Source organism: Chroicocephalus ridibundus, chromosome 7 (assembly GCF_963924245.1).
Source record: "Chroicocephalus ridibundus chromosome 7, bChrRid1.1, whole genome shotgun sequence".
Taxonomy (NCBI): domain Eukaryota; kingdom Metazoa; phylum Chordata; class Aves; order Charadriiformes; family Laridae; genus Chroicocephalus; species Chroicocephalus ridibundus.
The window spans coordinates 42398445-42413611 of record NC_086290.1 but is presented as its reverse complement, the minus strand read 5'-3'; the positions used below and the strand labels follow the sequence as shown (position 1 = coordinate 42413611).

The 15167-nt window shown below is 39.9% G+C and overlaps 1 protein-coding gene across 9 annotated transcripts in view; it reads left to right on the top strand.

Moving 5' to 3' along the window:
• Positions 1-15167, top strand: part of LRRFIP1 (LRR binding FLII interacting protein 1) — a 114709-nt gene that overhangs the window by 92631 nt on the left and 6911 nt on the right. For 6 of the 9 annotated variants that reach the window (XM_063341345.1, XM_063341344.1, XM_063341343.1 and 3 more), the window contains 6 exons: positions 1943-2113; positions 2987-3079; positions 3558-3650; positions 4853-4945; positions 5419-5560; positions 7226-11032. In XM_063341345.1, coding sequence (XP_063197415.1) covers positions 1943-2113; positions 2987-3079; positions 3558-3650; positions 4853-4945; positions 5419-5560; positions 7226-9330 — 2697 coding nt within the window. In that variant the 3' untranslated portion in view covers positions 9331-11032. Of the gene's footprint in view, positions 1-1942; positions 2114-2986; positions 3080-3557; positions 3651-4852; positions 4946-5418; positions 5561-7225; positions 11033-15167 lie in introns of those variants that run through there. The other 3 variants (XM_063341348.1, XM_063341347.1, XM_063341349.1) reach the window with 2 other exon arrangements.

The following is a 15167-nucleotide window of genomic DNA, read 5'->3' as shown; positions in this document are numbered from 1 at the left end:
AAATAATTAGGTTGTTTTTTTCAGTTTCCTAATCCGGGAAGCCTCCCAATATTGGAAGATGAACTAAAACTCATGTCCTACAGCTATGAAAAATCAGAATGTAAAAGCTTGTATATTTTTGTTCCAGCATGCCTTTGGAAGGCTGTGTGTGTGAGGTGGTGACTATCCCTTTGGTTTCATATTTAGATGACAGAAGACACCCTTAAACAATTCTTGTACCAACCCTTCATGTAACAAAGCTTGTTACGTGAAGAACGAACCCTCACAGCAGTTGGGACAAAGGAAGCGTTCACCACTTTCATGAAGCCATAAACCAGTTTTGGTGCAAGAACTAACCTGTGCATCTGCCCACCACCACCTCGTACATGAGTAAGCAGCAACATGAGCTGCATTTTTTTGAAAAAGGCAGCTTTGCAAATATGTCTGTAGACATCCAGGCATAAAATGCAACATTTCTCAGCATTAATTGCTGACTTTGTCATCGGCCTAACGCTGTGACAGGTGAAGGTGCTGCCATGTTAAGTGAGCTCTCAATGGAAAAAGAGTAGTTTGGCCCTTTTTCTGTAAAACCGTTTTTTTTTTTCCCTGGTCACTGTATAGCACGTGTAGCAAAATAATCATACAGCATAAAAATGTAGGTCACTTTTCAATCCGTGTCTCTCAGATTGCCTTTTGTGGTGATTTGTACCTAAGCCGCACTGCTTGATGCTAAGAAAACAAAACGTTGCACGCTGAAGGAGGGGTGCAGCAGCTGCCTTAACTTCTGACTTGCATATACTTCCTTGCCAGCTAATTTCTGAGATTTAATCCTAACCACTGTTTCCAAATCCTGGCTGCTTTCCTTTGCTTGGGGAAAGGAAAGGATTTCTCATCCTTGGGCTGGAAAGTGCACTGAAACAACACAGTTTGTGTTTGGAACTGTATAACTTTACGTCCCTAAAGACAAATTCTCTTATTTGTCAATAGAAATGTAAACTAAACTGATTCAAACTTAATTTTGCCGCTATCATCCCGAGTTCCATTGACTGAATGAAAAGGGAAGTATATGAAACTCACCTGTGCTTTAGATGTAATTACTAGAATTACTTAAGTTCCGAGAGAAATTGCTTGATCTGTAAACTAAAATGTTGACACGAGTGTCCTCCTCGTTTGCATATTTGCACTGTTTTGTTAAAGTAACTCTTTTATTTCCATAGTAAATTCTGCAAAGTTTGACTGCACAACATGGAAAATGTTCCTGATCTTTATTTTGCCATCATCTGTTGCTCTAAATACGTCAGTATCTTATATTCAGGTCAAGTTGACAGGAGAGGTTTTCGAGACCCTGGGAATTGTGTCTTGTAGCGTAAATTTGTGAAGAAGGGATGTGATATCGGAAAACTCATGAAAAATGATACATCAGGTCACCAAAGCTGCAGTTTTTTCATGGCAAATTCTAATTCCTGAGGCGGTATATTTAGCGGTTCCCACGCTGCAAGGATCCCTGAAATTTGTGTGAAGTGGCTGTCAAACTGCCTTTAAATTAAAGCCTAAGATCATCTAAAATGATGTTAAATCAGGGCCAGTTTACCTTTAAAAAAAAAAAATTCCAACTTGTCATCTTCAGCAGCTGCTTTTGAGCTGCCAACGTGCAGGCAGAGGGGGAGGAGGGAGAAGGAAGAAACCTCTGAGAAAGCAGAAGCTGAAGCAGCAGAGAAGAGGAAAGGTTTTATCTGTCCTGAGGTGAGGTTCCTCGCTTGTAAACAGAGGTCTGGTGGGAACGCCGGGGAGGTTATCCTCACGCTGGGACAGTCGGTAAGCCTCGCTAGCACACGATTAGCACTCGTCTCCGTAGGACTACTCAGCACGCTTGTGGTTCATCCTTAATTTTCTTGTTGAAGGTCTCGATTGGCAAAGTATCCTTTATAACTTGACTCTGACTGCGGTTGCTTATTCTTTGCAGGACTCTCTAGCTGAAGTTGAAGAGAAATACAAGAAGGCTATGGTGTCAAATGCTCAACTAGACAATGAAAAAACAAATTTCATGTACCAAGTAGATACCCTAAAGGATGCGCTCTTAGAGTTAGAAGAACAGCTGGCAGAGTCTAGGCGGCAATATGAAGAAAAAAGTAAAGTATGTATATAGCTATGGCATAAAGTTATTGAACAGGGAAAGACTCGGGGGAGGGGGGGGGCGGGTGGGTCGCAGAGACCTTTCAGAGGAGGCAACCAAATTACTAGTCAAGATTTTAAAGAAGTTAACGGTTTAGTTACTGCTAAAGCAAGTGGAATAGCAGCATGTTATGTGGTTGTGATCATACAGATGGGAATCTTCCCTAAATTTCTCTCTTATAAAGCAATTTCTGAAGAAGTGAAGAAACGTTTTATATCGTAAGGCTGTATTAATATTATCACATGTCCTTTTATATTCCATCTTTACAGTAAATTCAGAGGGTTTTTTCAGAGTTGCGCAGTTTATATAGTTAAGGCAGCTACATGGTTGAGTGCTGAATTAAGTTTTACATGAATTTAGCATCTGACAGCTAGTGAGTTGGTGTTAAATACTAAAGCTGTGGCTTGTGTTAGCTTTTCAGAACTGGCTGTTCCCCTTGGGGCATTTGACTATAGTGTCACTTCAAAACACATAGTTCCTGGAAGATACCATGTGGTTTTTTTAAAGCCCACGATGCCTAGCTAACTTTTAGTACAGGGAACGAGTGGGTTAAATTCTCAGCCATTCATCTGCGAAGTCTGCAGGACTTGAGTGTAAAAAGTATTTGCTGCCAGCCTGCCGCTCGGCTCACAAAACTGGCTAAATGATGCCTGTCACTTCTATATTTGATGGAATAATAGCATCTTGGAAAAATTGTGTTCTTGTGGAAATGTGATGAGAGGAATATTAAAGCATTGCATTGCAGTAAGCATTTTCTTTGCGTTTGGGCTTATTTTCTCCTTTTTCATGGGATGCTATTTTTGATCAATAAAAATGTCATGTCATTATTCATAGGAATTTGAGAGGGAGAAGCACGCTCATAGCATATTGCAGTTTCAGTTCATGGAAATCAAAGAGGCTTTGAAGCAAAGAGAAGAAATGCTTGCAGTAAGTAACTTTTTTTTTCCCTAATGACTTCTTTGGTTGGTATGTTCCCAGTTAGCAGTAGGGGTGTAGAAGGTGAGGCATGGAGAATTTTATTCCCTACTCAAGTTTCTCACCTGAAGAAATACTAGTGTTTCAGGCCAAACAGGTTCAGCGCTGACTAGCAGAAATAGTACTTTCATAAGTATTATCTGAAATTGGACTTCTTTTTTGCCTTGTCTGTAATATGAAATAAGCTGTATTTCGGACAGCTGTTTGTGAAGATGCAGAGGAAACGGCTACTGTCTCACTTTGTTGCAAGTCATCTTGTGGTTGTCTTCAGGGGTGTAGGTTTAGTTGAGATGTCAGAAACTGTGAAACTCTGCATGAAGATACCCTTTAGCACCTGACTTTTTTCATTCTTTGGCATCACTGCAATCTTGACCTCCTTTGTTAACCTGTTACCTGCTTTCTGTCTTCTTGTTTTGCTCCTGTCTCTCAGGAAATCCAACAGCTGCAAAAGAAACAGCAGAACTATGTCAGGGAAATTTCTGATCTTCAGGAGACAATAGAATGGAAAGACAAAAAAATAGGGGTAGGACTGTCAACTCCTGAAATGTGTTCAGAGTGGCACTGTCATTGTCCAGCTGATCCCGCTTTTGCAAAACCTCACGAATAAAATCCTCCTTAGTGACTTTGCTTGGTGTGGCTGTCTTACTATATTACCAGGGAACTAGCAAATAGCAGATTTTGTCTTTGGGCAGTATCATGAAATCCAAGAAAAATTTAGCAGCTGGTCTGACTTCAAAACCTAGGGGTAATTTATTTGCTGCGGTGCACCAATTTGTATTTGCAGTATTGAGAAAGGAAGTGCTATTTATAATGCAATTCCATCAGCACTGAATTTTCGCTTATGCAGATTTAATCTGCGGACTGAGCAGAAACTGGAGTGTGGTACAAAAGCAATAGAGCTATTTAGGGGCTATTGGGATGAAAGTCTCTAACTCTCCCTCGCTTCTCATCCCTTCCCACCTCCCTCTATCAAAGCCAAATGGAAACCCACTCTTAAATAAAAGCATGGCTTGCTTTTTTAATGATGAGCACTGAAAGACTTTCTCAATATAGGAGAAAGATATCTGGCAACTTGCCCATGGTTGCAATGTCCTCCAATAACTTGTAGGAATTTGAAACTCAACATTTTCTGATTTTTTTTTTTGTTACTGTTCTATTTGTGCATTTATATCGAAATATTGGAGGGGCTGAGTAGAAAAATATGCATTTGCACCTGGTACATCCCAGTCTAAAGATGACTGATTTTTCAGCTTTCGAATTAATTGAAATGTACTGCACCCACGATGGTAACCCGTGGAATAAAAAGACTAGTAAAATCTGCTGGCCCTGCTTTCATGCCGTTCTGTTAACACATGGGAATTGCATTATGCCTTCAATGTGCACGTTGAAGTAATACGGATATGAATTAACTTGTCTAACAAATAACAATGAAAAGCGGATCCTCGTTTGAAGGATCCCTAATGAAAGATTGAGCTCTGGCTGTCTGTAGTAGGAATTCCTGGTTATTGAATGAGCTGAGCATTTCTTGGATTTGAAATTTATCTGTGTGTATGTAAACTCGGTCCTTTAATCTGTAAACTTTACCTTTTTCACATGTGCCACTTCCATGAATCTCTGAATATCTTGAATCTGCTCGTTTTTGTTTACACTTGCTTTTCATGGTCTTTACTTGTCTCCCTTCCTTTCTTCACATCTCCTCGCCCTCTGTCTGTGTTGGGAACTCAGGCATTAGAGAGGCAGAAAGATTTCTTTGATTCCATAAGGAGTGAGCGGGATGACCTTAGAGATGAAGTGGTTGTGCTGAAGGAACAACTGAAGGTATGCAAGAGGAATAAAAGAAACTTATATTCAGCTGCTGACTTTTTCCTCCTGTACATTTCTGCAGAAAATTTGAATCTAGCTTAATAGCAAGAGTTCTATTTTCATGTTGCCTACAAGTTGCCATTTCAGGGATTTTTCTAAATAAAGTCCTTCCCTCTAATGTTGATGGTGAGCGCTTAGTATAGACTGTAGGATTAAGCAGTTGCTTTTGTAGGAGACGCTTCTCTGAGGAACATTTTGTGCGTCAGATTTATGGTTTTTAAAAAAAAAAAAAGCTGGGATCACAGCCTTTCTGTCATAATGGTTAAAGTGAGAACTGTGATATTCTGTGCCCTTTTTAAGATTTCCAGCCATTTTTAATGGAAGAATTGAAGCAATTGTTTATTCAGAATGTCAAGGACAAGAACACCTGAACTGTCCTCCCCTTTCTGAGCAGCAGGCTTTAAAGCATTTCTTCTGCTTCTCCACAGAAACATGGAATAATCCCAGACTCTGACGTAGCCACCAACGGGGAGACATCAGACGTTCTCGATAATGAAGGACACTTGGATTCTTCCAAAAATGTTGCAGGCACAACTCAGGCATTAAAGCCAGGAGGCGATGGGATGCTAGGTAAGTGCTGTATATCCTTTCACATCTTCCTGTCTGTCTGTCCGTTCATTCATCTTTGCTTGGAGTTTGGGCGTTCGTTAGTAGGACAATTAACACATCACGCAGCATGCTACTTGTCAGATCACTTCCTATGCATTTTTCTGCTTAATATTTATTAGCACTTCAAGTATGTTGTGCAGTTTCCTGCAAAGGCAGACTTCATTTCCCATTCAAGGAGTCAAAGGACAAGAATACAAATATTACATTACAGATAAGTAGCAATCATTTAGTTACTATTTGAACCCTGAATTTGAAAATTGTCCCGGAATAATCCTACTGTTGTTGAATATTATTCAGCACATGTCCTAAAGAATCAGAAAAAAAGCATTTTAGTTTCCTATAAAGAACTTATATGTTGGTTCATTTATATACCTGAGAACTATAAGTGTCTGCTGAGCAAACGGTGCTGGGCACTGTTAAAACACACAAATGTATGAATTCGTTGTTCTTGGTATCTAGGACTACTGACCATTTCATATTAACACTTCAACATTTTTACTTGCTGCAACAGGATTAACATTGGTAAATTCAAAGAGAGATGGATAGTACTAGGAAGGAGAAATCTGGATGGCAAAACCTTTGCTCTTATGCAGTTGTGATGGATGGCCTCTCAGAGAACTATTACGCTAGTGGAAGGAAAGGAAATAATAGATCTTTTTTTTTCTGTTGTTTTTGTTCTAAATGAACATACTCATAAATAGCAACAGGCAGCCAACTATTGCAATTGCAAGCTATCTTGCTTTTAGCTGTTGGCTGCTTTTTCCTCACTCAGTTCTTGTGTGGAAACAATATGGAAACACCAAAACCAAGGTAAGGGTGTATTTTTAAGGTAACATGTTTTCTACCTCTTCTTATTCTGGTGTTTGTTTTTGTTTTGGTTTTTTTTTTGGAAATAGGTACAACATAGACCCAAAAGCTAACTGCTGAAACCACAAACACTGTTGTTCTAATACCTGTTGCTTCTAAATATTAAGTTGAAGAAAAACTGTTACAGAACCCCCCCCAAAACCAGAGAACTCCCCATGCCTTTGGCTGGATGAAGTGGCTGCAAGGGGCACTAAGTGCCTGAGCTTTGGTCTGTGTTGGTGATGTTAAACACCTGAACCACTTGCTTGCCAAACAGATTTTTACCTTCAGCGTTTGTCATATACACTGATGATGCCTGTTTATGATACTTAAGAGTAAAACATTACTCAGTAATCCTTGATTATAATGGCATCAGATCCACTCTTGCATGCATGGAGTGGTGTCAGTGTTACAGTTGTAGATAATACTGCTGAGAAAGAACAATCTTTACTGTTACCTCTGCAGGTATTACTGTTAAATTGCACTGCTTGAAACAGTTGTTCTCATTTACAAAAGCTGTAATTCACACAGCCAAGTGCATAAATCTACTTTACAACAGCGCAAGCCAGCACCAGAGACTTCTTGCTTTGAGAGGGTGGTGGTAAATTTCACTGGTCAAAAACCCCAGGCCTTTACTAATTCAATTGCTGCTTTGCCTCACGTAATTGGCAAAAGCTGACCTCTTATTAACCTATTCTTTGATTCATTCTCTTTCGGGTTTTAAGTTGGGGAGGTAAGTGCTATGGTGTGGTCCCTTCAACTTTCTCAATGGTCTTTTAGGCAAAGCCAATGAAGTGGACATGAAAAATGAGATTTTGGAGGATGTGGGGAAAAGAGAAATCTTGCAGAATACTGAGCGTGAGGAACACAAAGAGGAGTCTGAGGAGCAGGAAGTACAAACATTGCATGCTGGTGAAAATGCAAAGGCAGAAAAAATGGTTGAAGAATGTGATGCCCTGTCAACAGTGATGTTACCAGACAGTAGGTTCACAGAACAAATTCAAAACCTTACCGAACGTGTATCAGGGAGCACTTCTTCAAACGAGGATAGTGACGCAGATGATTTGAGAAAGGAGACTGAGTCCACAGGCACAGCAGTCCAACAGCCTCTTAGTACGGAGGCTGAGCACCATGACTTAAACGCAAGGACAAATCAGAACTTGGAGGTGGGCTCTCAGCAAGGTCAGCAGATTTTAGAGACTCCTCAGGAAATGCCTGGTGTCTCAGGTCCAGAGCATGAACTGGAAGAAGTTGCACCCAAACAGGAAGAACGAGAGGATCTTAAAACTAGCCATGGCCCGAGTGGTAATGAAATGGATGAGGGAGCCAATGTTGCAAGCGAGAGCCATGAGTTGGTCTGTAACCAGGCAGGGCTACCAGAGGTTACAGAAGCAGGCTTGCTTAGTGAAGAGATAAACGTGGAGAGTCCTGTTGAGGGACTCCAGCACTCAGAAGAAAGTGCAGAAAAGAAGGTTACAGATGTCTTGGAGGAAAAACTCGTTGAAAGCAAAGACTGCACTGATGGAAGAATTGGTAAAACAGGAGGGGATAGAGCTGAAGAAGAAAATGAGGTTGGGAACACAGTTCAGGATCAGACGAGGGAAACGGAGTCTGTGGGTTTGGAAGGGACGGAGTCATGTGAAAGTGGTGTCCCACCAGATACAAGTGAAAAGGAACGTGGCGAAAGTCAGGCAGACATGCAACCAGTTTCTTCAGAGGACAGTCCTCCAGCATCATCAGAGGAACTAAATATGCAAGATAAAAATGAGTTTGAAAATGCTACGGCTGAGAAGGATGGGCAGAAGGAAGCATTAATAGAAGAGCTGGAGAGGTGTTCAGATTCTGCAGAAGCAGGTGAGCAAGATGAGGCATCTGTGGAGGCTGTAGGCTCTGTTCCTGAGCCAAAAGGAAGTGTGCTGCGGCAGGCAGAGCCAGACACAGACCTTGTGAAAGAGGTTACGACTCAGGAAACCAGTTTAGACCCAAGTCTTTTAGATGACAAAATTAAGGAATCAGAATTGGAAACAGGGGATGAGTCTGGGAAAGGAAAGGAAAGCAGGACAGAATGGGTAGAAGACTTAGAGCCAAAGGTAGAAGTCCAAACAGTTCAGTGTAGTGAGGAAACAACAGGTGATACGGTGGGAGAGAAAAGTATTCATTTAGATGGTGAAGTGCAGAATATAATTAAACAAGAGAAAAGTGAATCTAAGGAGTCAACTGCAGGTGTTAGTGTAACTACTGAAAACAAAGTTGATAAAGAAACAGTGAAAGAAAATGAGGAAGGGTTAGAGCTTGCAGACCACCATGCTGGTGGATTTGCTTCTGAGGAAGGTGCAAATAATTCCCTGACACAGGAAGCTGAGCAGGATGAAAACGTTAGCGAACAAGTTAAATTGGAGGCTCAAGCAGAGGAGAGACTGGAAGATGATGGTGATGCATTTGATTTTGATGAAGAGTCAAAACAGATACTAGAAACTGATGAAAAATGTGATGCGGAGAAAGCTGATACACAGAAAGAGGGTGGTGGAGCAAATGGTGCTGTTGGAAAAACTGCCCAAACAGACGAAGCCAGAGAAAGAACAGACAAAATAGAAACCAAAGATCCCTTGACAGAAGATGACAGCTTGCAGCATAAAAAAGGAGATGAGCCTGAAGAAGCAGGGTGCTTGCAAGGGGAAGCGTCATGGAAAACTGATGAGAAGACTGATGTGATGGAAGATGAAATTAAAGCATCAGATTCTAACAAAGTGGAAAAAATACCAGATGAAAATGTTTCAGAACAGGATTTGGAAAGTGCTGGCAATAACAGGGATGAAAGCAAGGAGGATTTGCAGGGTGGTAGAAGGGGTAAGGGTAAATCTAGAGATGACTGTACAATATCATAAGTTCGGAATCTCAAGGCTACACGAGTTATATGCCGTTCGATCGGTCCCAGTACAGAAACATGCACTTTGCACAGTACATCAGAGCTTAGGAATATTCTTTAAGTTTTTTTCGTTATAGATAGCTCTCATCATAATACAATGTTATGTGGGTGGTAACGATGCAAATATTAAGTTATTCACTGACGTACCTAGCCACAAGAAATTGTGCGTGGGTTTGGTTTTGCTGTGTCTCAGGTTTAAAGTTTATCACCAAAAGAGCAAGCTTCACAAATCAACTATTCAGACTACCTTGCAATTAAAGTACTTCTAGTGTGGGTAACTGCTACTGAGGAATTTCTACAGGGAATTCTTTTTTTCTAGCCTAGATGATAGATGTCTTGAACGTGCTTATGTGCATTGGACCTTTGTGAATTTATGCACATACTTGTGTGTACTTACGTGCATTAGACCTACAGTAAGTACATTAACACTTCATGAAGGAACTCAGTAAATCAGCAACACTGATCTGATGTTGGAACTTCTTTCTGAATGATTAAAGCCTAGGAACCAATTTTTTTTATTATTATTTTTTTACTATGGAAAAAAAAATACTTGCATTCCACCTTTTGTGTATTTCTAATATGGTCCTATTCCAAAATATAGTCCAAAATATAGTTAGAACACTGTGAATGTGCTTAGTCTAAACTTTTTGGAAGAACAACATACAGTTTGAAGACAGTGGAACATACAGGTCTTAGTTTGCTGAAAGGAATAAATGTATACATGTTTACTTTGTCTAGGCACTTTGCACCACGATAGGCCTTTTACACCATGTCTCACATGGGGTTTTTATTTTTTCTGAAGAAAGTGTCAATACACACTGTAATGTGTGCTTAGGTTTGCTATCAAGTACTGTCTAGCTAAGAATATATAAAAATATCTATTTTTCCGGGAAGTTTTTTGTTTAAAATTGCATATCCTTACTACATTATTTTTTGCAAACTATGATTCTGAAGGAATGTTTTTATTTCTGAAAAAATTCTTACCTCTTCTTTTCTGGAAAGAAGACAACTTTGCATGTCTTAATTCTTATTGGATATCAGACCAAAGAGAATTGTTCTGTATATTATTCTCTTATTCTCTGTGCCTTTTTGAAAAGCTAGATTGCTTTGAATTGCTGGCATAAATTAGATGCTCCATTGGTATATTTCTTCTTGCATTTTTGCTAGTACTTGGGAGGAAGAGTATGTTTTGCATACTTAAAAATTCATTTAAAGTTGGTTTAAGCAATGAACATCCCAAGGGAATGCAAGCTGAGGAGCTGGTGGGGGTGGGCAGGGGGACTGTGGAAGGCGGTATTTGTGTTGATGTTACAAAGTTGATGGAGTACAAACAGACTGCAAAATTTCAAGATGTATATCAAAATGTACTGAGCTGTATATAATTGAAATAAACATATTTTATACTTCAAATTGCCTGTTCAGAGCACTGTTTATAAACCTGCGTAAATATTTATTTAAATCTATATAATTTCAAAAAACATTTTTCTGCAGCTTTGTTAAATTTATTGCGTTGGGCTACATAGCTAGAAGAGCTATCTTACTAGGAATGGGCAGCCTTGGTGTTTGAGGACCTTTAATATATGATGGCATCCTTAACTGTAAACCTGTAACTCTTTGCATGTGGCTTCTCTCCAACTTACAACAGTTCCAGTATGGTTTCTGTAAGTATTAGCAGTTGTTCTTCTTAAGGGTTTACACTAAATGCTAATCTAAAAAGTCATAGATCTTAAAATCTACGTTTTATTATGTAGCAGTGTTTATTTAAAGATTTGTCTCTGCTGTACTCGCAACAGTAATATATAGCATAATAGAATGGTTTAATGTTGGAAATATTTTAAATGTATGTATATTTAAATGTTAAATACACTTAGATATATAATTAAATGTGCTTACCGGGCTTCACCTATACTTGTGGATAGATGGATAAACAACTCTCAGTTAAACTAGGCACACACCAGCACTTCCTGGGGTTTTTGTACGAGTTTATTTCTAATAGAAATCCTTCTGGATGGTTGAGGGAATTAATGCTGAGCTGTTTTTAAGTAGTTTTTCCACTTCAGAAAACAAAGCATCTATAACAGAATTCTTTTTTTAAAGCCAAGTCACGGAAGAAGAGATAATGACAACTCTAGTCTTAACTGACTGTCCGGGTACCAGCTTTTATCCCACAGTCACTAGCCAGCTCTTGGTGAAACTAGGGTAGAAGCAGGGACGTGAACAGGCCATGAAGAACAGCTGATGTACTATAAATCCATTCTTGACCATTAGCTGCTTGGTACCTCTGTTGGCAGCTGGTCCCCGACTGCTGGAACTGGGCAAGTACCGTGGAGGGAGAAGGTCATGGTGTTCTTTACCTCTTTGGTTTTTGCTTGAGTATATGCATATCGAGGGATAAATCATCTTAAAGATAAAGGGAACTGCTAGATCTGTACTCCAAATTTAATAACTTAAATATTATATGCCAGCTGGCATTTGAGTGAAATGTGTGCTGTAAGAGAGAGGGAGAGGACAGTGTCTCAGGAGCCCTAGAAAAGGAAACTTTTGTAAAGCTACTCAATCGAAAACTGGTTTTGGCATTTTCCCTGCAATATCTAGCAGATAAAAGAAAAGATCCAGCTTGTCCCCTTCATTGGTTTTGACTTTCAAAGACAGCAAAATATCAAAATCAGTCTTTTCACGGAGTCTCACATGAAACCAAGAAATCATGAGATGAACTAACATCAAGATTCATATTTGCTGCTATTACGTTACCCATTTTCTTTTGAGCAGGGACAGCCTGCTGATGTGTGCTGCAGTGGGCACCGCTCTGGGTGTATAAGACTTTTTGACTTTCAGAATAGCTCCATAGATCCAAATGCTCGCTGGGTTTTCCCCACAGCACGTGTAGCCTGTAGCCCAGGTTTGTGCACTACTGCCAGTTCAGAGCTAGCCTGAAAGCAGTAGCTGAAGAAACCTTTTTTTTCCTTATTCAGCAAGTAATAGTGAAAGGCATTGGTCAGTATTACCTTTATTATGGAAAAGAACAGTCCTCCGCTCATTATGGGATGTTAGATCAACTGTGCCACTGAAGCAGCACTCTAATTAGCAATACCTTGAGTCAACTGCATTACCAAGGTACTGAGAATAGTCATTTGACTTTACAGACAGACCTGTACAATAGCAGAAGACACCGATACCCACCGCCATCCCCAGTCTGTCCTGCTCTCTCCCAGGCCTCCCCAGGGTCCCGTTCCTCCTCGGCCCTCTGTTAACCTCCTTTGCCTATGAGAGCCATGAATTGGTGCTTGGGAATCATGTTACCAACGCTAAATTTAAGTGAGATGAATGTCATGCTCTAATTATTCGTTGTAATATTTTCATCTGTGAAATAAGGATAATGATGTTACAGATGAGAACTGTAATTAGCTGCTTCATGTCCTAATTCAGTAGATTGCTCTTTTCTGCTCACCTGTTTCCCAGGGTCCTCAGGTCCTTGATTTGTTGGGAAAGGCATCTCCTAAATGCGAAACTAAGGTGGCTCTGCTCTGTGAAAGCTAAAGTAAGTTTTCTATCTTAGCATGGGGTTTTAAGATAAAGGAAAGCTAAGAGACCTTCATCTATGTATGCAGAAGACTCTTCTATGTACACGGCAATTTTAGCAAGCTAATTTTTCCTGTGCTCTTGGAAATCCTGCTGCTGGCACATCATCTGTCCCAGTGGGGTGCACAGCTGTCTGTAAGGAGGGAAGAGAGAACTGATGGTGAGATCAGATTTGAAGGCTCATCCCAAAGTGCTAACATGCATTTTGGAGGGAAAGGGACTAGGAGAAGCTGCTGTGCTTCCGTACTGGAAACTGGAGGAGGTGCCCTTTCTTCAGGGAGGCATATTTCACCCCTCAGCAGTGGCTGTGCTAATGGAAGTTACTTAGCTGTGTGCACGACTAAGTTATTTTTTGGATCAAGGTGAATTATGTGGCCTATTTGGAGTCAGTGAGTTTGGGCTAATTTTGCAGTGGCCTAGAGGTTTCCCTCTGCATCAGTCCTTGTTGTCTTTGCAGTTCTTAGTAACTTCATTTCGTGATCTCTGCTGACGTGTGACTCCCAGCCCTGTCTCTAGGTCTGAATATCTCTGACCTTTCTTGTACTGTTTGCTGTCCATGCTTTCTTCGCTTCTTCATGATTTTTCTTCCCTTTCTTTCATCTTTTGCAGAATTTCTGTCTTAAGTTTCCTTTCCTTCCCATATAAATATGTGAAATTGTTTTATTATTTTGAAGGGGTTTATACTTGTAAATTTTTGTTACTCTTGATAGTTTACCGAAATGTGGTTTGTTTGTTGTTTTTGTTTTATTTTGTTTTTCCATGTCAGTGCTCAGGCGTAACAATGTTGAGTGTGTTACAAATGGCTAAAAAAAGGATAGGACTGGAGGAGGTTCAAAATGAATGCATAGATCTGCTGAACGGGGATGTCACTTTAAGATCTGTATTTGGGTATTGCATCAGAAGCCAAGGTAAAGGTTTTATTCCATGCTCTAGAACAACTGCTGGTATATGGGAGCTTATGACTTACCACATTATTACTAGCTAATGGACTGTATGTGTTTGCCATATAGAGGGACTTTCATTTGAAAACTTCCGTTTTTCCCCATGATTTGATTCAATATAGAGTCTTTATTCCCTTCAGTTTGTGTGTTAACAAGCAAAAATGGCGAACCACAAGACTTTGGCCTGTTCAGGATTTCACAACCAATGGGGACTACAGCGTTGATATTTTTAAAGCTTTTAAAAAATACTTAAGTCTATCAACAGAATTTACCTAGTAAAAGCCCACCAGCCTTTTATCTGCAGTTTGGGAATTGCTTTCCTTATGTTTACAAGTCCTTTTTCTTGAGTGACGTTTAGATTTTAACCATTTAATTAACAGGCCAGTCATTAGATGTGGAGTTGAGCTCTGGACGCCTGCTGGCTTGCTTCTGCAGAGGTGACCACTTTCTGGCACAGGAGGCAAACTAAATAAAACCACAATAAACATACGTGTCAAACTTGTGGAGTAAGACCACTTGAGGTCAATATATCCTCTTCTAATAAGAATATTTGAATCCTATGTTCCAGTGTGCTTCTGTTGAGGTGTACCTGAACAAACTAAGGTTGTTAATTAATGAGGTAAAGTAATTTTAGTGATATGAAAATTTGTGAGTACCTGCTAAAATGCTTTCACATTTTGCATCCCTTAATAGGGAAGAAAAAAAAAAAACAAACCCAAGTGATTTGATTACTTACTTCTATTTGTTTTTTCCAGTTGTCTCACTCTGTGTTGTGTACTTTATTAATCAATGCCACACATACCAATGTGCTGATTTGAGTTGAAGTGTAACACAACAGTTGGTCCAGACTGATGTCTCACCAGGAGAATTGACTATGAAGGATTAAAGAGAAAAGAATGTTTTACTAGGCTGCTTGAAATAAAAAGAAGTTAATGGGCAAAAGTTTTTCTGGTCATAATACTGGAGATAACACAAAAAGTTATTGCCATGCTGTTTAGTAAAAAAGTTAAGATGTGCTTAGCTATGATTATAGGTGTTTACAGTATTTTCCTTATGTTAAACTGTAAAGATTTGTGAGATTTTGTGTTGCAGTTGTGTTTGACCCTAGAGTTCTTGCATGCTAACCTAACGTAGAAGATTAGCCTCTTTGCATGCAGCTGGGTGCTGCTACTGCCGAGACAAGCATGTTCTGTGAGAATGACATAACCTCCCCTGGCTGCAGCCCCTTCCCAGCCCTGTCTGTGGCCTCATTTCCTGTGGTACGTGCATAACTACC